We start from the raw sequence: 24,345 nt of genomic DNA, 5'->3' as shown, positions 1-24,345 counted from the left end.
GCTGGATAAGATTTGATACCAAGAATTAAACAGGAGGTATGAAGCAGACATTTATCAGTATGAGGTGAGTTGTGAGAAAGAAGCTAATTTAGAAAGAGCCAAGAATGACCATCATCTTATCAATGGACTTAGAGCTTTTCTGACAAGTGTAGTGCCTTGCTGCAGAGAAATATTGATAAAAACTCTGCTGTTCTTTGCTCTAAAAACATCGAAAGGTTTAATACTCACTCCAGCTGCCATTGCCTCTGGTTCAGATCCTCTGTTGTGCCTGGAATTTCCTGGAGAGCAGGTTTTTAGATGATTTTCATTCTTTGGACGTGTTAAGACGTGTTGAGATGAATACCCAGAGCAATACTTTTGCTTTCGCTGGCAATACTGTACTGATCAATTACGTGACATTATTGAATACTGTAAGCCTTTCTTATGGTGGCCACTGTACTTTCTGCTTTAATAAGGTTATGTGAGGTTTTTCTATGAATGTTAATATCTCTCTGCGAAATATTTGTAAGTTTTATATCATTTTCTTTACAATAGAAAGGCACCACAACCCTCTGATGTAAACAGACACTTTCTGTAAGGAAAACATGTCAAACTAATGATAGTCGAGGGCCGCACTGGGTTAACTCTGGAATCTCATCTGTTTGTATCAATCAACTCCAAACCATTTATCTGTTCTGTCACAATTATTGATTTATTCCAATTTGATTAGTCAAACTTTGCCAGGACTGACCTCCATGCTCACCCCTTCCTCACACACACAAAGCCAGCAGGCCACTGATCTTTCCATTCATACTTGATGAATAGATAAGAACATCTATGGGAAAACCTCACATAACCTTGTATTAAAGCAAACGCACGGCGGCCACCATGGGAAGGGATTACGGGATTTAATTATGCCGCATAACTGATCAGTAGATTACAGCGAGGAAACGCAAAAGAAAAACATTGTCCCATGTCCCCTGCAGGGATCCGTACCGCAGGATGCAGCTTTTGACAGGCTCACCAATTAATGCTCTTATATTAATAGGTTGGACAGTTATGGGTGATGTCAATTTTTCTACATAATGGCCCTCTGTTTCCTCAGTTGTTATGGTGTTGAAAGAAAAAGAGGAGAAAAAACACTGGCTGCAAAACCTTCGACTCACACTTCTCAACAATGGTGTCAAAACCGCATTCAGTTCAATTCATCTGAGAGACAAAACCCTCCATTTCAGGGCTTATGTTTAAAAAACATGATCATGTTTCGAATATCTTTAAAAGTTTCCTTTTCGGTCAGATTTCAGTCCGTTTTCTCATCAATATGCGAGTTTAGAGTGATGCGCGCTCCCGCGACAAGGGCAGGTAATTTCTCAGGTAGGAGCGCGTTTCTCCGCACAACACCTGAGGTGCAGGGCGCGCGGAATCAGAGGATGAGCAGAGACGGACCACCGGCACCGCTACCAGGTCGCCCTCTTCAGGCCACACGGTGAACTACAAACATGTTCCAAACAACCAGGCTGAGGTAAATACTATTTATTGACTTCATCAGACAGTGAAACCATTGAACGCCACAAACCCTGGCGAGCGGTCACACCGTCCAGCTGCTCTGCGGCGGTCAGCCGACAGGACAGCATTTATCACTCAGTCAAAACTAAACAGGCCAAGAGAACAGAGGCTACTGCATCCCACAATCACATACAATAGCTAGAACATACAGAGAATTTGTTCCAACACATTCTGGTTCTTTATGCAATCATCTGATAAACAGAAAAAAAAAAAAAAAAAAAAAAAAAAAAAAAAAAAACACAGAACTGTGTCATTTAATCAAAAATCAGTATAGTTTATTTTCACAGAAATATCTAGGAATCATTCTTGATTCTATTGAATAAAATAAAGAATTAAATAATTTGGTTTTAATGATTGGACATTTTCAGCAAAGACTCTTGTTAACAGTAAATATACACATTGGTGAGAACTATACACAGTTGATAATTGGATTTATTTTGACCTCTCTGTTGTTAACCAGGCGGCGGGGCAGGAGAAAGAGGCTGATGATGCTTCCCACTTGTTCTCAATACCTCAGGCTGCTATTATGCAATAGATGCTTGAATGTAAAAAAAAAAACAACAACAAAAAAACATTCGTCGTACCAACATCAGTCATTGGTTTTAGTTGTACACATTTTCTTTAGGTTGAGTGTAAAAAATTAGATTCTCCTTCAATGAAGTTAGTGGTAACATTCAAAATCTAATGTGCGTCTCATAACACGTTGGATGAGTTTCTCCCGGTTTAGACTTTGTAAGCATATCTTTGGAAACGTCAACATAAACGGTGAACTATGAAAAATAAAAATCTACAATCATTCTGATTAACTGTTAAGTAGCTATAGATGGAGAAGAAGACTGAGGTGCTTCCAGCAAGAAAAAGAAAAAAAAAAGCTTTTAAAAAAAGTTAGAAAAGGAAAGATAACTCATTGATCTGGTTTTATTTCAACTGTTTCAAAGAGTTTCTCATTAAAAGTGCCTGTAACAAAAGCATGAAAGTAACCTGAAGAAACTAAGAAACCTTAAATATTTACCAAAAGTAGTAATAAGTCATGCTCTAGGGTCAATATATTACTCGGTATTTTGTGTTTACGACTTCATTGTGTCTTGCTCTGTGCGCCTTCACGGTTTCTTGGTGGGAGTGACTACTGGACCCACCGGCGCGCTGACGGGAATGACTCCGGTGGCCAGCAGGATGATGATGAGGACGATGATGAGCACGATCACCACGATGACGACGACCAGCTTGACGTTCTTCCACCAGTAGGACCGGGCCACTTTGTGAGAAGTCTGCTTGAAGTTCTGAGCCTGGGAATGGAAGAACATGAGAAGGATCACACAAACCCCAGGTTGGCGGATGATGGCGCGACATTATGTTTTTTTTACCAACATCGCGTAAACAAACCTATTTACGTGTAATTTTAACTGCATTTCTTATTTAATGGAAAGGCATCCAATTGCAAAATTTTATTTTTTTGGCTTTAGTGGAATACAGAGAAATTTCTATGCACATTTGTAATGGAAACACAAATAGTCAAAGATTTTTCATAGTTCTTCCCAATCAAAATGGCTAATTTATTTAAAAAAAAGAAAACATATGATCAGAGTTTGTGTGAACTTTTGATGATTGAATCCATATCCACCCCTGTCTATAGAGGCTGATTGGTTTCGCTCCCAGACACCTGAAGTGAACCTTTAATGAAGACTCAAATTAAAATGTGACATGGGTTAAGGCATACTGTGTAATGAGACATCTGATCCTGAGGTAGCAAGCTGTGGGGTTAATGAGCTCATTCTCTTCCCCAGGTGCCTGTCTGAAACGCTCTCCATTAAAAGTTGCATTCAGCAGAAGAATGAGACGACACTTTATTTGCCTTTTTTCCCCACATACCCAGCGAAACCATCTTGCTCAGAGTTGTTCATAATGACTGCCACTGTGACCATGGCTCAGCAGCAAACCTACACGGTGCAACTCTGTGTTTCCGATAAACCAAAAGGAGACCAGAAATGTATAATAATAATAAAAATATGGGGGTGACACTGACCCCTGCTTGTAGATCCTCCGACTTGCCCATGAGGTCGTCCAGCCTCTCTCCCCGCGCCAGGATCCGGTCAACATTCTGCGTCATGATGTCCTTCACTCCATCCACCTGATCCCGCAGGTTCTGGACCTTGTCTATGGGCTCTGGTACGTCCTCAATTCCTCCCCGTTCCTATGGCGGCAAAGTGCAAAGAACTCAGAATTAGCTGAAATGCAACAGTTATTACCAACTTTACAACGTCAAAGTGGACTCGACATTCTTCAATGACAAATTGCGGTTGTTAGCATCCTCTGCATCAGTAAACATTTTGTCAAATTTTATCACGTGTTAGAAATTAGACCCAATAAAAACACTGCAGTCAAATATATAATATTACTTTGTGCACTCAAAGTAAGTATATTTACACATTTCATAGATGTCTCTCTGTTTAAATGTATAGAAAAGGTTGTGACATCAACACAATCACAGAACATTAATCAAACAATGGTAATGAAATCTTTCAGCAGAAAAACTATGTTCATTTTATAGAGAAGACTAAACTCAACAGCAACTAAACTCCCCATAACCGTTGGCTGGTTGAACAGATGGGGTAATCTGTAGAGCTAATAATGGTGCAAACACATAACCGCTAAAAAGAGAAAGAAAAAAATATAGTTCCTCAAACTGTCAACCGTCAATAAATGTGAGTTGTGCCAAAAGTCCTTCATTATACAGAAAATTAGGTTTCTAAAGGTTTAACCTCCATCGCTCCATCCAGCGGAGATTTCTTTTCAATTTCTTCAGCTATGTAGGAAATAAGCAGGAGCGTTGGTAGTAGATAGTGATAATATTATCTATTCTGATTCATCTATGCAAGATATTCTGGCAGCAGAAACCCAAGATGTTGCAGACCAGATGGAGGATACAGTGAGACGAGGTTGAGCTGCAGTGTCATGGTACGATCATCTCAACCAAATCCAATATGGTTTAAGAAGATTTATTGACACTAGAAACAAAAAGTGGTGTTGTGAGACAACTGTTTGATATTAAACTAAAGTATTCCTACTGCTACTGAAATAATAGAGCACTGATTATTACAGGGACCAGGTGTAGTTTTCAAAATATCATATTTAGTTTGTCGTGACTGAAGATGTTTCTGAATCACTGAATTCATTGTTCTACAAGGCAACAGAGAAAACAAGAATCCTAATTTGAGTCAGGTGACCAGCAGTGTGCTGCAGTGACCGAGGTCCTCAGTGAAGCTGGAGAAAAGTCTTCAGGTCTAATTTAGCAACTTTATGCTGGTAACTACAACAATGTAAAACAAGGAGTAAATATCTGCCAATTTTGAAAAGTTCAAAAATTGATAAAAAAAAAAAATCCTCAAATTTTGAGGTCAATCTCAGAAATTTTCCAGAACAAAACTTGAACATTTATGAGTTTCAAGTCAAAGATGTTTTCTTGCAAGTTTTTATGGTCGAAATTTACTCCTCTTTTTTTTTTAAACTATATACAATCTCTCTAACACACCACTGTAGGTAACAGATACCTATCTTGCTGTCAGAATCAAAATAGCTTTAAAAAGGCAGAATTTTGGACAAAACCACTTAAGATAAAAAAAAAGTTTCAATTTGTTCTTAACTAAAATCCCCATGCAAAAGTTTTGATTTACGGTACATCCATTTAACACCATTATGTGAGACAACTCGCTTATTTATCCTCAATATTTTAGCTTTCCCTTAACATGAATATTTTTTCAGCTATTTGCCGTATTATTGATTTGACCTTTGCTTTTAAGAAAAATTGGAATCTACCGAGAAACATCTGGTTGCTTTAAAACGAACCAACTTCACTTGGAAAAGCCCAATTTCTGAGGAATCCCTTTCATGCGTGACAGGGTGAACATTCCTTCAAACTTTAAACTCATCATAAATATTCAAACAGACCTTTAGAAAACATTCACACCTGCAGAAGGTTTCCCATCCATTAAATATAACCTCCTGATTTGTATCGTGTTGCCATTTTCAGGTCACTGATCAAAACTCTGGCATGCGGCAGCCGCTGAATGCCAAGTTATTTTTTCCTGGGGTTGTTTGATACAGAGAAGTAAACTCATCTTTCAAAGCCGTGGGTGTTAATTCAAAGCAGAAATGGCAGCAGGTGCGTGTGCGCACACACAGACCTCCTTATCCCAGAAGACGGAAACAGCCTCTAAACAAAGCCGTATCCAGGAAACAGAGCAGGTTCTTCCTGCGTCATCCGTTGTCTGTCTGATGCTATCCTGTCTTCATGCTGTTCTCATCCCGGTTACAAGTTCTACAGATTTTTAATAGCTTCATGAGTTAATGCTTAACTGCACGTTATTGTATTTATTTTTTGTTAAATCCCACGTCTACTGAGGAAGGAGTGACAGTCAACTTCACGTTTTATTCGCCTGCCACACAAACCTAGCTCAGTCCTTTCCTAATCTCTTCACACCAAACACTCCATCGAGGCATGGCTGACCGCTATCTGTCCACAGAAAGAGGGACATGTGTCTGTTTCATAGAAGGTGGCCTCGGTATTCCAGTTGAATTCAGTAACTCACACAACAGATGATAGTTTTATACACTGTAGCAGCTACAGTGTAGCTGCTCTGAATGCAAAGTGACTGATTTCCCTTGTCCGTGTTAGCCACCACTCCAAATCCTAACTGTCTGATTTTACTACCCAAATATGATAAGAGTCAAGCTTCGAATATAGAAGTAATGAACATGCTCTGAGATTCTTTATGGTCTGATTGCAATAAATCGTCCCGTTTTAAAGAGAAAAACATTTGTTACATAAAATCGCTTTTTTATTATTTTATCTTGGTTGCACTTAAGCAATTTCTCATTGGTTTGCATTAAATTTTTACTCTAAACTGTTCAGTAACTTTACAATTCTAGATATTAAGAAGACCAACGCTACCCTGTGGCGTTAGCAACACAAACCAATGGTTTGCTAGCCGTTTGCTAGGGTTTGGTAGCGTTAGCCAGCTGGCGTTGGTCACAAATATTCAAACATAAATATTCAGAAATATTCAAACAGACCTTTGAGATGAAGAGGAAGACAGTGAACCAGGAACAAGTTATTGTGGCTACCAGTGATGTGTGGTGAGGGTCATGACCTGTGAGCCACTAACTCCTCTGGAGTCAGACTTATTTATATATAAAGTACAATTTGGTTTGTTGTTGTTGATTAATTTATTTCAAAAGGGACAAAGTATGGGCAGAGTTAGCCATAAAGGCTGATTTTCATCTGTACTCCCTCAAGTACAGATGAGGAAATTTTAAAGCATATATATATATATATATATATATATATATATATATATATATATATATATATATATATATATATATATATATGTCTGGAGTCTTTTTGCTCCAGCGCTGTGAGCTTTAACACGAACATCACTTGAATTCAGTGAAATGTTAAAGCACGCCCAGCTGCTGCACTTATCAATATAAATACAATAGATTACTGTGCAACACAGACAACTTTATAATCTTCTTCAACAAAAGGGAATAATAATAATTGCCACAACAGTTTTACAATCTCTCATGAAAACTGGATTTATTGAAGTGAAGCTTTAGAGATGTCATAATGTTTGAGAACTAATTCTTTATTTATAGTCATCACTGTACATAGTTCTGTATTTGATGCAGACAGGAAAATATCTAAATCATAAGCTGTTCCATGTAAAGTATTAAAATGTGAAAGGTGAATTACTGCTGATGTCACAAAATAAAGGTAATAATTCTGGAGTATTTTTATATTTAGTCTTAATATAAAAGAAAGTTTGAAATATGCATTCTCAACTCATCACAGCTTTGTCTTTTTAATTAAACACAGCTGAATGAGTGTCTTTAGTTTCTACTGACTGGAAAGCTTGAGGGCCCCGCCCCCACCCGTTGCTGCTCACTGCCAGTCAGCTGGGCGAACAAATTATTCTGTATGTCTGGCAAGAAAGATACATTTAACCATTCGAAAATAAATTAGAAAGAACAGCAACTAATCACTCAAATGGTTTAGAATTGGCAGCATTTCTGTAAAGCAGGTTTTACCAACCCCAAAATACCAGCCGTATCGAAATAACAGCATGTCGTGCATGTTTAGTGGGTTTATTACCTTATTTTTTCTCTACCAAACTTAATAGCAGGTAAGTGGACAGAAGTATAATTTACGTAACTTAAGTGAGAGGTTTGTTTTCAACAGTGGAATTAAATAGAGCTGGACGCACACTCTTGGGAAGAAAATTTATTAAATATATTTATTTAAAATTATTCATTTATTTATTTATTTTAAAGTCAATGTTATCGCCGCAACAGGTTATGTGAAGTGGATAATTTTTTTAGTTTTAACAAGGATAGAAAAAAAATATCCTTCCACCCAGCAGTTTCTGTCCATTGGGTGTTATTAGCCACCCACTTTGTTTTCAAGCTCGGCGTCGTAAGAACTTTCTTCCTCTACGTTTAAAAGTTAAAATGTTCTCTGAGTGAGCCTGTTTCTTTCCCTCTCTCCTTTCCACAGAGTCTGTTTTCTCTAGAAACGCACCTGCTGCCTGTATGGCGGCCAGCAGTGGCATCGCTGGAAACACCGAGCAGCAAACAGCCTTCAGCCATTATTCTCATCACCTACCGGATCATAGTCCATCTTGTTAGAAGCAAAAGTCCTCTTGCTCGTAAATTGGTGGTCCAACTTTTAACTTATCCTTTTTGCCTTCGCTTAAGAGCTTTTTTTTAAAACCTGGTTTAAAATGTAAAAGTTTAATACGTTAAAGTTCCAACTACGTTTCCTTCTTCAAGTTAACTTCCTGGTTGATGTTTTTTTTTCTCCCTTCTGACTAAATTCCTCCGCGTCGCCGGTGTCAAGCGAACCGTATCACAACTCGCTTCCTCTGTCACGTTAAAATACGTAACGACATACGGTTTGTTTCTCGACGAGAGAACACCAAAACAATCAGCTTATTTTATGTGTTTAAGCTATTTAAGGGGCTAGTGGATGACTGCCAGCGTTTTATGTCCAATATCCACGCCTTGCGGTGAAATGAAAATGCTTTTATTTTGAAACGGCACCTGTACTTCCCTCATTGTCGTAACACACACCTGAGCCACTCCTACTGTGGCGTCACACTCAGCTGTTCTTTCCAGCACATCCTAAATGTGATCTTACCGAGTCATAAAATCAATAATAGAGCTTGTATTTCCCTTCAGGAAAAGCTCAGGGCTGTGTGCTTGGTCATCTTTCATTTTTAGGTAGAAGGCAAAAGAGCTTAGACATACAGGAATTTACATTTAAATTACAAGGCAAAAGCTATATTAAAAAAAGAATTCAGAAGATTGAGAAATAAATATGTATGAGGATGGACTCTGTTTTGGTGCCTTTTTAATGAAAGAAAGTGACTCCAATACATTTATAATTGGTCGTATATATCTGTGGGTATGAACTGATGTGCGGTAGGACTACTGTGCATCGGTTATGATTTATTACTCCAAAGGAAAAAAAAACATAACTTCATAATTTTCAAATACTTTGATATTGTTTATATTGTTGAAAATCCAACTCACGTTATTTGAGCCTGAGTTTTATACAAGGCACAATGTTTGCCTGTAATGACGCCATGCTTTTCCACAAGTTCATCCCTGACCTATCTGGTTATTTTTTTTCCTCCAACAAACTTCTTGAAAGCATGTATCCTGTTCTTTCCCTTCTCCCAAATTCCAATAAAAATGTGGTTTTAATGGAGACAAATAAGGAAACATTTTCTGGTTCAGGTTGGAATTTGTTTAATAAAACCTCTGGCTTTCACATAAATGATCGGCTTTTCAAGGGTTGAATCTTGTGAAACATTTTAAGCTTCAAATCTCAATAAACAGTAAATAATTAACTTGAGACGAAGCTTAAATAGGTTTTTGCTCCGCTTTTATTTGCTTACTTGTGAAGGCAATCCTCTCTTGTTGATCTAAAGAACAGCTATTAATCCGCTTTTATTACTAAACAGCAAAGCGTTGCTAGACTCTTTATTTTCTTTTCTACAAATCAAAGGAGCCAAATGAACTTCCGCCAAGAATGATGCTTTTAATAATTTTCCTACTAGCTGCTTACTTTTTTGTAAAGCTTTTTAAAGGATTTGCTTCCTTAATATTTATCGTTTCACTTCCTTTGCATTTCAAATACATATGAAAAAAAAAGAGACTTCACTAGTCTTCCTTTGCTCACATAACAGGAAAGTTTGGTGTCCTGCTTTAGCCCACAGCTCCTCCTCGTTGATCTGCTACACCCAGCCAGAAACTTCATACCTCAACCAACCAGTTTGACCACCACCTAGAAGGAGGCGGCGCATGTTGCTCCTGTTCCGGCTGGTTGGATCAACAGTAGCTGAGGGCTATCTGATTATTTGCCGATGCAAATCATCTGAGCTTTCTCGTCATTAAAATGATTCACCATCAAGTTATGTTTATTATTGTGTTTAAAAATCACTGGAACTTTATATATAAAAAAGAACGTTTTTATTCTGACAATTCATTCTTTGAGCAATGGTTGTGCTGTTAGACAGACAGAGTAAGGAGTTGAGAAAGACCTGCTGTTAGAGGGAGCAAAAGCAGATAAGAAAAGACACATTGTATGGAGATAAGGAAAGACACGTAAAAACATACTTTCAAAGAAAAAAAATGAAGGTTAAGATAAACACTGAGTATGAAAAATAAGGCTGTAGACACAACAACAAAAAAATTAAAAATCTTCAGTTCTGGTCAGCTCACTGGCCTTGTCTGATGATGATATCTGACATGTCATCAACCTTCACCAGCTCCAGGTTCTGGAAAATAAATCAGAAATCAATACCCATACTTGTTGCAGTATAGCTCACAGATGGTTTGAGCAGCAAGCAGCTGTCTGCATTTTTCTTTTCAAGACGTCACACGTCTTTATGTGCTCAGAAGAAACATACATTTTACATGCATAAGTTTCTCTGTATGTTATGCAGAGAAATCTGTTAAGTTAAAGGTTTCAATGACATACAGATTTCTCTACGGCTTTAGCGTGTGCATGTTCAAGTTTGTGACTTATCCTTAGAGCCCATCCGTTAACCACTGGAACTGGCCACATCAATCACAACGTTACTTCCTAATACGCATCCTTTGAGTGACGCTCACCTTTTCATTAGCGAGATGAAGCAGGGCAACAAACGCCAGTGGCACCGACAAGTTCTGAGCCATACTGCTGGGTAACCTGAACCAACACAGAGGGAGAGAAACAGGAAAACAGAGGCTTTTACAAATTTGATTTATTTTTTTAAACTTTTCTGTTAATTGGAAGTCAAAAACTGTTGTGTTTGAAATTAAAGTAGGATTAATTAGGGAACAGTACGGCAATGATTATCTTTGCGTAGAATTAAATTGTTTTCACTACTGTCATGCAGCATGAGCACCAACTGATTAATATTCTTCACAAGTGTTGAAGTTGTAGCGGGTCGGACCAGCAGGTTGGCCAGTACCTTTGAAGCAGAGTCTTTGTGGTCTGACTGAAAGCTTTCTCTCTACACACTGGAGCCTCTGCACAGTCCTCCACCTGCTGGGAACATCAAGGGGAAAAGCCTATGAAACAGACCTGGACACACAGAATCAGACAAATCCAGCTCAACCCGACTGACTGGCTATTTTACTCGCCCCTCGCTAACTCTCCAGACAAGATGTTAGGGAAAAAAAGAAAGAGAGAGAAGTGATTTGCCTGTTGTGGTTTTTCTGGGCTGTCGGTCAGCAGAGTCCACATGCTGTTCTTCAGCCTCTTCATGTCCATTTTCTTCGCCATCTTGGCGTAGTTGATTTCAATTTTGTTCACCTTTGTAGCAAAGTAACACAGTAAGCCTCGAAGAAATTACAAAGCAAAAACTTTTCCAATGTACAGAATTTACACATTTTACACATGAAGTTGTAGAATATAATTACAGTGCCTAGAAAAATTATTCGTACTGTTTAAGCATTTTGTTCCATTACAACCACAGGCTTTAATGTACTAAAATGAAATTTTATATTTCACTAACTTTTTGGTTTTGAACATCATGATTTTTAGCGGCAGCCCTAGAATTACGACAAGTTTATTTTTCTACAATTCTTTCCGTTGGTGCCAAAAATGACTTGATAGAAAAAACAGAAGACGTTTCCATCTAGCTTTTGTTTTTTTAATTCGTGACTGAACAGATCTAAAGAAACCAATCACTGATAACTTATTTTAACACATCAGAAAAAAACAGATGTTTGTAACATGGAAGCTCGTTGCAGTGTGAATGCTGTTATAAGGCTCTGACTTTGTGTTATAGAAAGTATTGAGCAGAGGTTCATACCCTGTGTGGCTCAGGCACCAGATCTTCCTCCCCGTATGTGGAAACTCCCTCCAGGTCTTGTGAGGGCTGAGACAGACCGTCACCTGACGGCTGAGTGTCATCTGAACCAGCGAACCCTTCGACATCGTCATCACTGTCCCCCTGAAACAGAGTGGACGGCCACTTTCATGCTGCTGTTCATCATTGAGTCAAACAGCAGCTTCACTAAGCGTATAAACACAGCTGGACATTGTAATCTCTGAGATAAGTTTGACTATGACCATATTGCGATGCAGCTGGTCTGTTCTGCTAACGCGTACTGCAGACTCAGCAGATTTCTGCTAACGTGAAGATGGCTTCCAGACCTGCAGACCAGGGCAGAAGTTGGCTGTGTCGTTGGCATTGTTGTAGTCATAATCCCCGATTCCTTCTCCAAGCTCTCCAGACAGCCTCTTCTGGGCCTCTTGACTCAACTACACAGAGCAGAAAATACATTCTGTTAGAAAACCTAGACAATATGGCAGATGTCAAAGAGTGCCAGACTTTCCAGACATAGACTTCCAGATTTCTATGTACGTTTTCAACCTCCTATGAAAGTAAGAATAGAAATGTTTACAAGAGTGGTAAGGCCAAAGACAGAAACAGAAAGAAAGCATGAAAGGCAGAAAAGACAGAAAAAAGAAAGACAAACAGACAGAAAGAATGAAAGACAAAACAATACATAAAGACAGCTAGATAGGGAAGCAAACGTGAAAATACATACTATTCTTTCCCCACACTGACAAACTTTAAATCACATGTAATGCCTTTCTAAACATGTTGGAATCCTGTTAGTATGCGTGAAGAACATTTTTTTTATGTTCCAAGTGCTCACTTAAAATAATCCCACACAGTATAATGTGATTTAAAATGAAGACTGAGGTAAGCTTCAGTTTGTCTTGGATTATTGTGTGACTGTAAAGACGTAGAACTGGAGCTTTTAAACTCCTAAAGGATTCTGAATGAAAAAAATAAAATGAGAAAGTTGGTGAACGTTGCCACAAGTTATCCCGAACACTTAAATATTGTCAGATTAATTAGACTCACTCAAACATAGAACTGTCCATTATGATGCATTACTTTTGATGTGAAATAGTTAGAAAGCAGATCAGTGACCAGATGCGGCGGATATCTCACCGAGCTGGACGGTTTGAGGCTAAGCTGTGAGAGTGTCTCTGGGGCAAATTTGAAATCTGCAGGCAAGGTCGTCTTCTTGTTGCTGGCGCTGAGGGCGGACTTACTGTTAGTGGTGGCTGCCTGGAAAGGAGGAGGAGAAAAATGAGACTCACCAAAGACAAAATGTTTGGGAGGAATCTAAGCCTGCTGCATCAGGTTACTGGAGCTACACTGCCTCACATTGTTATGTATTTATACATGTCCCATCCGCAAACTTTAATGCATTTTATCGGGATCGAGGCATATTCTAACCATTTATGAGTTTTGACGACACATTCTGAAAGATTCTTCCTGACTTTGTCAAATGTCAAAGACTGAAGCAGAAACGATAAAGATTTATGTAAAAGCAGGAAACTCCCCATCGCAAAAAAACTATACTTATTAAAATTGAAAGTATAATTTGTTTCTGATTCTTTGTTTTTTCCTTTTTAATATTTATTACTGCGTACAGCGTCAAAGTGTCTTAACAAGCAAATCATAAAATGTATCATTATCATTAACTAGACAATCCAAACCAGTGCCTTGCCCTTTATGCTGAAGCTAACCCGTCCCATCTGGCATTAAACAGCAAAAACAATTGATGCACAAAAAACGAGTTTAGATGAGGATATAAGACACTTTACTTTTTTTGAACAGTTTGAATAAATATTCAGGTGTTGGGGGTTAAAGCAGGTTTACCCTTGTGGTGCGGAAGTACGTGTCAAAGTTGACATCATCATTGAAGTCTATTTCAAAGGTCTTCTTGGGCTTCCTTTTTCTGGTCTCTTTGTCAGGAACATGATCCACTGAAACAACAAACAGGATAAGAGAAAAACACAACAAAAACAATCAGTTTTTGTTGTGTTGAACTGCAAGGACTGATAAAACTCTCAATTTTGAGAAAATGTGAAAGCATCCAGATCACTCAAAGCACAAAACAAATTTAGTGTTAGCATAGCTAATATTTGTGTTTTTCTCTGGAAAACACAAAAGATGTAATGGACAGAAAGAATCGTCCTCATCAAGTCTTTATGGTGAGCAGGTGCACATTTTGATTTTAATCATCTACTATTTTCTCATTAGTCCCAATTTAAAACGTCACTATTTATAATCTAACACTTTCTTTTCAGGAAGTTCAATTCAGCAAGCATTTTGAAATTTAAATATAGGTTTTTGTTCAAACCCATATTTCAGCCTCAAGTTATGCAAGTTTTTTTTAATTAAATCAAGCAAGAAGTGTTTTATTTGGAAGAACTGTAAGTGCTTCTGAATTATTGTGGTGAACACCTATTAGCGAGTCTACTCCTTAATATAAGTCAGACATTAGGAAACCCCAGTCTGCACCATGCAATTAAAATTGTGTACCAATATTTGTTATAAATCATAGCATAAAGAGCGTGAATCATTATAGTGAGAACATGAGCAAATGTCTGGCAAATTTCTGACTGAGCAGGAACTGCTTTTTTCTTTTAAAAAAGCTCTAATGTTCTGTTTGTATTGATTTTAGTTGATCTCATTCTGAATCAACTGTAAGTCAATTCGACGTCAAATAGAGTTCAGTTTGAAAAACATACTTATGGAAATTATGGTGACGCTACAGTGACATGGACAGACCCTTATAAATTCGATAAATGTTCCACTTAAAGTTACAGTATATAACTTACTTGTTTTTTTTAAACTTATTTGTTAAAAAAAATAAGTAAAAACTAGTTGACAGTCTTTACTGTCAACTAGTTGTGACAGTTGACAGTCTGTCACTGTCACCCCCCCCCCCAAAAAAAAAAAAAAAAAACTGCATAGAAAAGTATGACTGACAGCGGTAAGCCCCTTCTCCTGGCTCTGATTGGTTGTTTTGAACCAGGAGATGTGCATTTCTGCGGCTAGCTATGGAAGCTCAGGAATGACGAGCTTGATTTTTACAGAGTCCGTCTTACATTATACTGTTACTTCATAGTGATCATTTTAACAAATGTGTAAAGACCTGATTTGTTAAATAAAAATTGTATATTGTAGCTTTAAGATGAGCAGGAAAGTGATTCTCTTCACTCACGTTTATGTTTCGGTTTGAACTGCCAGTATCCGGGGCCGGCCCAGGCTGCCATGGTTCTCGGGCTGAAGTAAGAATATTCTCTGGGCTGAGAGGAAAGCTGAAGACACATGGTGGCGATGTCTCCTTCTCCAATGGGAATCACGTCCCTGGAGGATCAACAGATCGTCAGAAAGAAAATAGTAACTCTGGAAAGGAGCAGAACTCAATTGTCCTACTCTGAATCTCTGCAAAGGACTTTGTTACACTTCAGTTTGAATTGTAACAAGGAGTGGTGTGAAAGTGACAATCAGAAGCTGAGAGAAATAAACACAAATTGCCGAACACTTTTGAGGTGAAAATGTGTTTTCTGACCAACATTGCTGATGACAGCTTCACTGTTCTGTTCACAGACATGCCAGATGTAAGAAAAATAATGCACCAGATTGAGGAACTCGCTCATGTTTTAGCCTGTTGAAGTGCAAATCTTTAAATATTTTTACTCACAACAAAGGTCAGGTATTTAACACGTTTTTTTTCTCCACATAGATTTTGATGCATTAAAAAGCAATTAATTGATTAAATTAATCGCTTTTATTATTATTTTTTAAATACACATATTAAACTTTCGGGCCAAGCTGAATACACAAACAGCGATGTACGACAAAGCTGATTGTCTTGGCACTTTAAAAAATACATATAAAAAATATGCTTTTAAAAATGATCTGATAGGATGCTGACAAAGATAATTGTGTTCAAGATGTGCTAAATGGAGTTAGCCTATCACTGAAGCTATGCAAGTCTAAAATAGCATCTCAATGTCAAACATATAGCAGGACAGACGTCCCTAAAGTTAATATAAACTTGCAAATTTCTGAAGTAGATTTTTTTTTTTTGTAGAATCTACATGAAAGCTGGGTGAGTAAAACAGCACTTTGAACCAACTTGATGGTTGAATAACATAAATAATAGATTAAAAACAATAAGTAAATGATTTTGGATTAGAAAATGTTGCTTGTTTTGTTGTGGTTTCCGAGTCCCACCAGAACCCAAAACTTCAAAAAGACAAACAGAACTCCTGGTAATATAATAATCATGGTCACAAATATTCCCACAGTGTGGACCAATGACATCCGTCCTACCTTCCTTTGCTGGGGCCGGACGATTCACAGCCCTCCTTGTGTTCCTTGGATCCTTCCTCACTGTCAGCTAGTCCCTCTTCATAATCAGCATCAAAGTCAGGGCAGTCGTCTTCTTCTGGCTCCAGCTCCAGCTCAGCATTCACATCAAACACGTGTTCACCCTGCTTCATCTTCTCCAGCAAATGGTTCATGGTCTGAAGGCAGACCAACATTCAGACAGATTCATGATTTGCCCAAAAAACAGTTTAACAAAAACTGTTTCTTGACATTAGAGTTTTAAAGTCACTTAAAGGGAACAAAAAATGTCCAATTTTCTACTGATCAGCTCTACGCAGAAATTGGGAAGTTAGGTAGTTAAAAATAATTTAAAAGTAAAATATAGATATTTTTTATATTCATTAATATATGTGTGAGCATTTTTGGTCCATAAAAGCATTAATCAAATAATAATTTTATGCACTTTTATTGAGTTTAGTAAAAATATGTCTCTCCAAAAATGTACTCAACAATGCATCAACGTGAATAACAATTAATAATTTTCTGTTAGAATTAATTTACTACGAGTTCTATCAAAAAACACACAGCATATTTCGATAGAGCTTTGGAACTTTTTGTGTGTGGCAGATTTCTGCCCATTTTTATTGATCACCTTTAGAAATATATTGCTAGATAAAGTACACAACCATGTATAGTGTTGAAATTTTAACCCACAAACATGTGAATGAGAGGGTAGAGCTGGATCTTTCCACTTTAATAAGAAACTAATTAAAGGTGAAAATGAGCGCATTCTGGTCAGGAATAATTCACATCTCCTCTAAAAAGATTTTCGAAAGCACTTTTTTTTAGTTTGATGGTTCCTCTGACCTGCTCGGGGTTCCAGCTTGTGAATGAGAAGTCTTGCAGTGAGGGGCAGATGCAGCTCTTCTGCTGGGAACGCTGCAGCGCAGCTGGCAAAACAGAGAGAATTTAACATTCTTCACAGATATCAGCTCTGAAACGTGGCTCAAATATTCAACTAATGTCACAAGGCACAACAAACGTCCATTAAGATGCACTCCTTTTGTACTGGTTGCTGTATTTTTTACCCTTGAACGGTGATGCAGAAACTCTCTGCGGAGTTGGTGGAGAGTAGGAGGGTGTGGACTGCAGGAGGGTCATGTGTGAGGGAAACAGCAGCTCGCAGCGACTGCTCTCACTGAACAGAACGGACAGAAAGACCCCCGCTGTGCTGCTCTCATCAAAGGATGAGGCCATCCGCTGAAACATGGGGTCCACCTGGGAGACGAGTGAAAGTTAAAGAAAGGAAATTAATTACCGTAACAAGTAAAAGCGGGTAACAGGAAAGAGATCCTTCCTTTATGTTAACGGCTGAACAAAAGTGAGGCGGCCATGTTGAAACAGTGGTTAAAGAGAAAATTGAACGCTCTGTTTGACCCCCATCTGATTCATGACCTTAATCATGAATCATCATAAAATATCTGCCATCACCCAGTGTTTGAAGAATATAAAATGATTACTATTATGGTTCATTTTCTTGTAATAAATTTTCTTTTACCCTGGTCATACAAACTGACGGCCAAGGGCGGGATAATAGAACCCCACCCCACAACCCCCCAAAACAAACAGATTTTAAACTGATTTATCGCCCATCACAGGAGAAAGTGATGAAGATCAAGTACTCCTAAACGGGAAGCAGCAGTAATGTATGTTGTACACAACAGCTCCACTTTTACCTCACATCTCCTCTCAGAATCTGCACAGTTGATGTTGCTCAGGTTCTGCTCCACTGTCTTTTTAGGAGGCCTCTTTTTCTTTGGCTGCTTAGCAGTCATGTCTCCTCCAGCTGCCTCGTCTCCAACCACGTCCTCATCTTTCAAACCGTGACCTGCATTACAAGAAGAAGGATAAGTAAATGACTAAGAGCAGATTGTTTGGACATATTGAAATGTTATAGCACAATCGAGTTATGTTAACTTCAGTTGTTTAAAAAGTGCTGTATACATATAAAATGTGACTGAAAAGAAATGTTATATTGCATTTTAACGACTTGAAATTAGGCCTCTGTTTCTTTAAGAAGCTGCTGCTCTTTCAGACACTCTGCCTTCAGGAAGTCATCACAGCATGGCTCCTCTATCAACCCTTTGTCAATGTTTTTACCAGCATTGCTCTGAGAATTAGCTCCTATCATGAGCTCAGCAGATACTCAGTTGTGCCAGGTGTTTGCTAATTGCTACTGGCTAGTCTGAAGGAGCTGAATGACAGAGTCAAATTGGGATGTTACTCTGGGAAACGGAAGCTAAAAAAACTTCGAAACTGCAGCTCCATGGAGGAGCTGCATCTCAAAGGCAGGCCTCAGTCCACCCAGGCATTTTACACAGAATGGTTGCCACAGAGATAAAAAGTATTCTTCAAACATGCTTGAAATAATCAAGTCAACACTCCAGGCAGGTTTTGATGAGGGAATAGCATTGTAACATGATTGAAAGCTTAAAAAACACACAAAAAATGTTAATTTTAAATAATAATGGTCCTTTAAATACACACAGCTTCTTGTGGATTATTGTGAGTGGTCACTTGCTATCAAATACATTCATATACACCAACACACACACACACACGAGTGAGATAACCAAGAATAGGATACAGCTATAAGAGAACTGAATTACTAAAGCAAGACTTCATAACCAAGAGACACTGGATCAACTGAATATGATTATTAATATCTGGCACGCCCCCTAGTGTTTAGGACAATCACCAAACAGAACTCAATGCTGGATTCTCACCTTCTCCAGGCTTTGTTTCGGCCCCAAGACCGCCCAACACTCTGTAGGCATCAGCATGAACAGCATCCACTCTCACAGCATAAATCTTTGTACTGGCATCCAGTGTCCCAGCTGCCACCTGTAGACACAAACAAAACACAACTTACATGATGAGAATTCACCAAAACTTCTGTGTGACTGCACTCTATAAATTCTAGAGTAGATAGTAAAATCATTATTTGATTTGTTGGGGTGTAAAGGCTTACTCCAAAATCAAAATCCTTTTCTTAACTAAAATTATAACTATACAAGCAGTTTCTTTAAAAACCAAGACATTCAACATGTAATGCTTATTTTTCTTACTTAACACTTGGCATTAAATGTAAATAGACCTTCACGTTTGACAAAGCATTAGTTTTCAAGAGACATACCTTGAAGTTGGTGATCTCCGAATCCTTTTGCTTTAGAATATCAGCCATGTAATCAATCAGATGCAGACCAAAGGCATTTTTGGTGGTGATTTTCTGAAATCAAAAGCATTAAAAATAAAAACCTAGAATTGTACTTACGTTTTATAAGTGAAACTTTCTCATTGGATTTCTTTTTTTTTTCCCTTTAAGCACAATGTTACAAAAGGCCAAAACATGTTTTTGTTTCATATGTTGAATCTATCAAGGCATTTTATAGGCTTTTTTTGTGAAAGCAAAATTTCCAAAATTAGAAAAAATTATGTATGTAGCACAGAAGAAAAAAGAACTAATGATCAAATCCATGTAAAAAAGAGAAAGAAAAAAATAGGTTTCAACCAACTACCTGTTTGTGATAATCCACTATTCAATTTGGATTTTATGATTACAGAAGGTCTATGTTTCATAGTTTTGTAGAATATGGTTACTCTTTTTTAGATGAATGAAGGACAAAAGAAAAAAGCCAAAGAAATAAATAATATTAGACAGCTAGAAAAAAGAAAATCATAAAGAATTAGGAAAAAAAAATATAAATAAAATAATTAGAAAGAAAAAACAGAAATACACAAAGTTAGAAAGAAAGAAAGTTCTTTACAATTCATTTTCACTTTTATTTTCCATAAATGGAGTGCATTCAGTCCAAGCAAACTTACATTCTCAGTTGAAAGCTTTATGCATGTGGAGTAATGCTCTGAGATCTGAGCATTGGACAACTTGGGTACAGCAGCAGGAGTCCCCACAGCACTGAACAGAAGAAACAACAAACCCATCGAAATAATAACAAACATGGCAACCCGTCAAGCTGATACAGCTTTAGAGTGCGATATTAAAATAGCCAGTTACGCTGCCTGCTGATCTCCACGGCTCACCTGTGAGACCCAGAGTCGGTGAAGGACGAATCGTTTGCAGCTTGAAGGTCGATCACTCTTGATCTCCTGCGCTGACGGCGTTCCTGCTCGTCGTCGTTGCCGGGAAAGGCAGCCAGCAGCGGTGTGCTGCAGGCTGCAGGCGACAGACCTTTGTTCTTGTTCAGAGAGGATGAGTTCCATCCCGGACGGACCCGGGAGACAGGCGTGCACGTCGCACTCATGTCTGGGCGCAGATGAAAACAGATGTCACTTTGTCCTTCACGAGTAGATGAATAAGTGGCAGAAAATGCTTCACTTAAATACAGAAATTTTATGTTTATAATCTAAAAAACACATTAATTAATGTATATGTGGAAAAATGCCAAGGCTCAAGATTACTTAAAAACAAAACTCTGATTTAATAATGTTTGGCTTAGATTTACTGAATTTCCACTGTTACCTTTGACTGATACAAAGATGAATCAGACTGAAAGCCAGCTTTGTGGCAGTGTTTACAGAAAGCACTGGATAATTAGTGGAAAAAAAAGCTTCCAAAAATATGAAAGTTTTATTCAAGATCAAATTCCTTAATTTTCAATATTTAACTCAGCAGAGTTCTCCCTCCTTTTCAGGTAGTTTCATTGGAGAATATTTATCAGTCCTAGAGTTTTAAACACAACTGAACAAAAAGAAAAGGTTGCCAGACTGATTAATGGACAGATTGAATCACTGACAGCTGAATAAATTCAAAACTGATGGATGAACGAACGGAAGAATAGATGACATAGACACAGAAGGTTTGAATAACTTTTCTCTTATTTTAACCCTACTTACTTTTGACCTGGTAATGACTGTCTTATAATGCATGCACACCAATATAATATAACAAACACAATCAATTGATGGAGAAGCTCACGGATTAAAGAATGACTGGTGAACTGGCCGATTTGATTAATTCAGGGACGATTTCCTTGGGACGAGAAATATTTTTCATGTCATAGAATCGCCCACCGCTACCAAAGACGTGACTCGGGTGATATCCAACAACAGAAGCGGCTTGAAATCAGTAAAATGTATGCAAAGAATCTTATTTTTCGGTAATTGTTGTTGGTCAGACTGTCTGAAAAAAATGCCAAAAAAGAAGATAACAGTAATATCTGTTTCAGCAAAGAAAGCCTCACCTCTTGAAAGTTCCTGGTCGAGCTCAAAGCTGGCTAACGTTATGCTAACTCAACACTAGCATAACAACCTGCGCTTTGGTCTGACTAGCCTCTCATTCTTTGCTAACTGTCCCGCGAGCTCAGAAGAACTTCGCAACACAACGTACCTTATGGTTTCAAAGTTGCGACGAGGCTCTTCTGACTGACGACACTCGCTTTTGAATTTTAACAAAAGGAGAGAAAGGAACTGCACTTTCTGAACTCCTCTTCAGCGTTTGAATTTTTGCGCCGAACGGTTTACGTAGCAGAATAAAACGTCATTACGCAAAGCCGTCCCCGGAAGTAGGTGCTCCAGTATTTTTTATTTTTTTTTTGTCAATGGGCTGAGGTGTAAAGTGTCGTGTTAACTGCACTCTATCCTTAACATTTCAAAATGATCAAACTAAAGCTGAATTATATATAACAAATATGGATTTATGAATATATACTTTCAAAGTGGAGAATATGCAGCAAAAATAATCCGTAACTTAAACTGTAAATTATTGGGGTGTGTTTGTGAAGTGCAAAATTTTGAAAAATTCACAGTGAAACCCAGAAATAACAATATAAAACCTAATTATTTAAGACAAAAATTAGCATTTGTTAGATTAAAAAAAAAGATTAAATAAATAAATAAAATGGCTGCTCACTAGATGGCAGTAAACTCCACATCCAGACTTTTAATCACCAACTCTGCTGTTGTGATTAAATCCTGCATTTTCTGACATGTGCGACTCTTCCTCACAGTGGCAACATTTTAATAAAATGAATATCATTTTAATAAAATCCTCTATTTTTGCTGTTCTGGCACAGTCATACCATACCATGGCACAAATTTTAATATCAGCAACAATGGACTGTAAATAAGAAACCTTAGTTTTTGAATAACATTTCATCTATTATGAAAGTCTGGGTGCACATTAAATCACACCCGGGGCTTAGTCTGACTGGTCCAAAAAATGTAGAAACCCCCCCCCCCAAAAAAATATTTATGTATCTAGGATATTACAAAACACGAGTTGCAAACTCTTTCACATGACGGTAAGAATGTATTAAAAAGTAGCAGAACAAAATTAGAATTCACATTGATCTCAAAGAAAAATTTAATGTTGTATAACCTATATTGATTCACATTCTTCAAAGAGTTATTTAGAAATAGGAGTAGCTCAATAATTCTGAATTTTAAAAAATCCTCACAATAGGATTTTGAATCAGTGTGGCACAGAAAAAAAGCATTTAGTTTTTCATTCATTTGTTTGGATTGCTTTTTCCACTGGAAACTTTCTTGTCCGATAATAAATGAATAATAATAATAAATAAACGGTTGATTATCTGAAATCTTTAACTGGAACAAAAGCAGCAAACTTATGTAAGGGGTCAAAGACTTTTTTAAAATTTTTTCTGCCAATAAACATAAAAACGTCATAATGAGTGATTATGAGTTATAATAATTGAAATACTTTATGAACTTTTTCTTTTTTGAAAAATAATCAGAAAAGTTTCTGATTATTTGTAATCAGAACAACAAAACGATGCCTCTAAAGATTCAGGTGTATTTAGTATGTTGTGATGAACTATGAGAAAAGAACAGCATTTTACAGTTTTTGCTCACAGTCTGTTGTGAAAATAAAGACTTTTCCTGCTGCGTAAGTCTTGGAGATTTTTTTATGCTTCTTTTTTATTTTTTTCCTTCTTTGTTGGCCTGACATTTCACACAGCATGAGGCCACAGAGCACGACTCCATGTTGGCTCCTTTGACACGAATCTGCTGTTGAAGCGCTTCAGAATGTGAATGATGAAAATACAAAAGTCTAATTTATTGGAACATCTGTGACATTTAGAAGGACTCCTGTCATGTGCGTTTTAAAGTTTTAAATCTTCAGATTCTAAAATTGCACCACCAAAGTAGGCAGCATGTGAGTGGCTCTTTTTTTTTTGTTTGTTTTATTTCTTTAGTTTCTGGCAGGAAAAAAACCCAAAACTTTCTGGACAGCTGTTTTCTTGTTTAAAATGCTAGTTTTGGAGAACCATGGCTAGTATGAGTTACAGCAAAATTTCATTTTTATTTGGGATCAACGATGTATAAGTGAATGTATCTGAATTGCAGTTCAACATCCAAATAAAACTCTTGTGTGGATTTCAGCTCCTGGTTCCACTTATGGCCTTGAATATAGGAATGGGGAGCCATGGCTCCCAGCTTGTTTGGGCGTTCTGAAATATTTGCACGTCGGTGTGATGTATTGTTGTGGCATTTAAGCTTTAAATCAGTCTGCGCTTTATATGCATGAACACACATAAATATTAGCGCACTCTCTCATGCCGCATGTGGCCCAACATTCATCTCTTCAGCAGACGCCTGCTCTGCTTTTTTTTTAACTTTGCAATTGAAATCTGATTGATCTCTCCTGCCTGCTCATTGATTGCAGATGATGACGACTATTAAATGTCTCAGTTTTTTTCTGCCCTCTTTGCATCCCGCTGAAAACATTCAGAGTACTGCACTAAGGATGCCGAACCTTCTTAGCCTTGCGTTCTTGTTGGCTGTGTTGCTACTTTAATTGCCTCGTCTGACAGGGGAACTCGCTTTGACCATGGGATTTAACACAATTCTCTTGTTAAAATGACAATAATCTTTCGGAATATACTGAGGGCCGTCATTTTACTTGCCTGGTGGAAGCAAGGACGAGCCGAGAGCTGACGCCTGAACCAAAAAGGCAGATTCTTAATAAAGAGCTGCCCCGCTCCAATGCTTTTAATGAAATTACAGCACAGCAAAGACCTGTAAAGACGACTCAGTTTTATTAAATCCAAACAGAATG

The 24,345-nt window shown here is 37.7% G+C and overlaps 2 protein-coding genes across 4 annotated transcripts; both read right to left on the bottom strand.

Annotated features, from left to right (window-relative positions):
- Nucleotides 1-1,497: 1,497 nt before the first annotated feature.
- Nucleotides 1,498-8,431, bottom strand: vamp8 (vesicle-associated membrane protein 8 (endobrevin)). The gene is made up of 3 exons (XM_055050714.1): nucleotides 8,207-8,431; nucleotides 3,569-3,736; nucleotides 1,498-2,831 (listed from the first exon to the last, which is right to left on the bottom strand). Exons 1-3 carry the CDS (start codon nucleotides 8,219-8,221, stop codon nucleotides 2,646-2,648), a joined length of 369 nt encoding a protein of 122 aa, XP_054906689.1. The 5' UTR covers nucleotides 8,222-8,431; the 3' UTR covers nucleotides 1,498-2,645.
- A 1,631-nt stretch (nucleotides 8,432-10,062) lies between these two features.
- On the bottom strand, nucleotides 10,063-21,767 carry ncaph (non-SMC condensin I complex, subunit H). 3 transcript variants are annotated; one of them, XM_055050706.1, is made up of 18 exons: nucleotides 21,509-21,767; nucleotides 20,349-20,571; nucleotides 20,133-20,223; nucleotides 19,444-19,536; nucleotides 19,034-19,151; nucleotides 17,984-18,135; nucleotides 17,336-17,525; nucleotides 17,115-17,197; nucleotides 16,251-16,444; nucleotides 15,133-15,278; nucleotides 13,782-13,888; nucleotides 13,065-13,184; nucleotides 12,254-12,361; nucleotides 11,910-12,050; nucleotides 11,297-11,407; nucleotides 11,064-11,140; nucleotides 10,723-10,798; nucleotides 10,063-10,385 (listed from the first exon to the last, which is right to left on the bottom strand). In XM_055050706.1, exons 2-18 carry the CDS (start codon nucleotides 20,567-20,569, stop codon nucleotides 10,326-10,328), a joined length of 2,088 nt encoding a protein of 695 aa, XP_054906681.1. In that variant the 5' UTR covers nucleotides 20,570-20,571; nucleotides 21,509-21,767; the 3' UTR covers nucleotides 10,063-10,325. The 3 variants fall into 3 exon arrangements, with proteins under 3 accessions (XP_054906681.1, XP_054906680.1, XP_054906682.1); XM_055050705.1 differs by having other exon boundaries at nucleotides 21,655-21,767; XM_055050707.1 differs by having other exon boundaries at nucleotides 11,064-11,137; nucleotides 21,655-21,767.
- Nucleotides 21,768-24,345: the final 2,578 nt, after the last annotated feature.

This window comes from Poeciliopsis prolifica, unplaced genomic scaffold (assembly GCF_027474105.1).
Source record: "Poeciliopsis prolifica strain line A6 unplaced genomic scaffold, Auburn_PproV2 SCAFFOLD031, whole genome shotgun sequence".
Taxonomy (NCBI): domain Eukaryota; kingdom Metazoa; phylum Chordata; class Actinopteri; order Cyprinodontiformes; family Poeciliidae; genus Poeciliopsis; species Poeciliopsis prolifica.
This window is presented reverse-complemented; position numbering and strand designations above follow the sequence as displayed.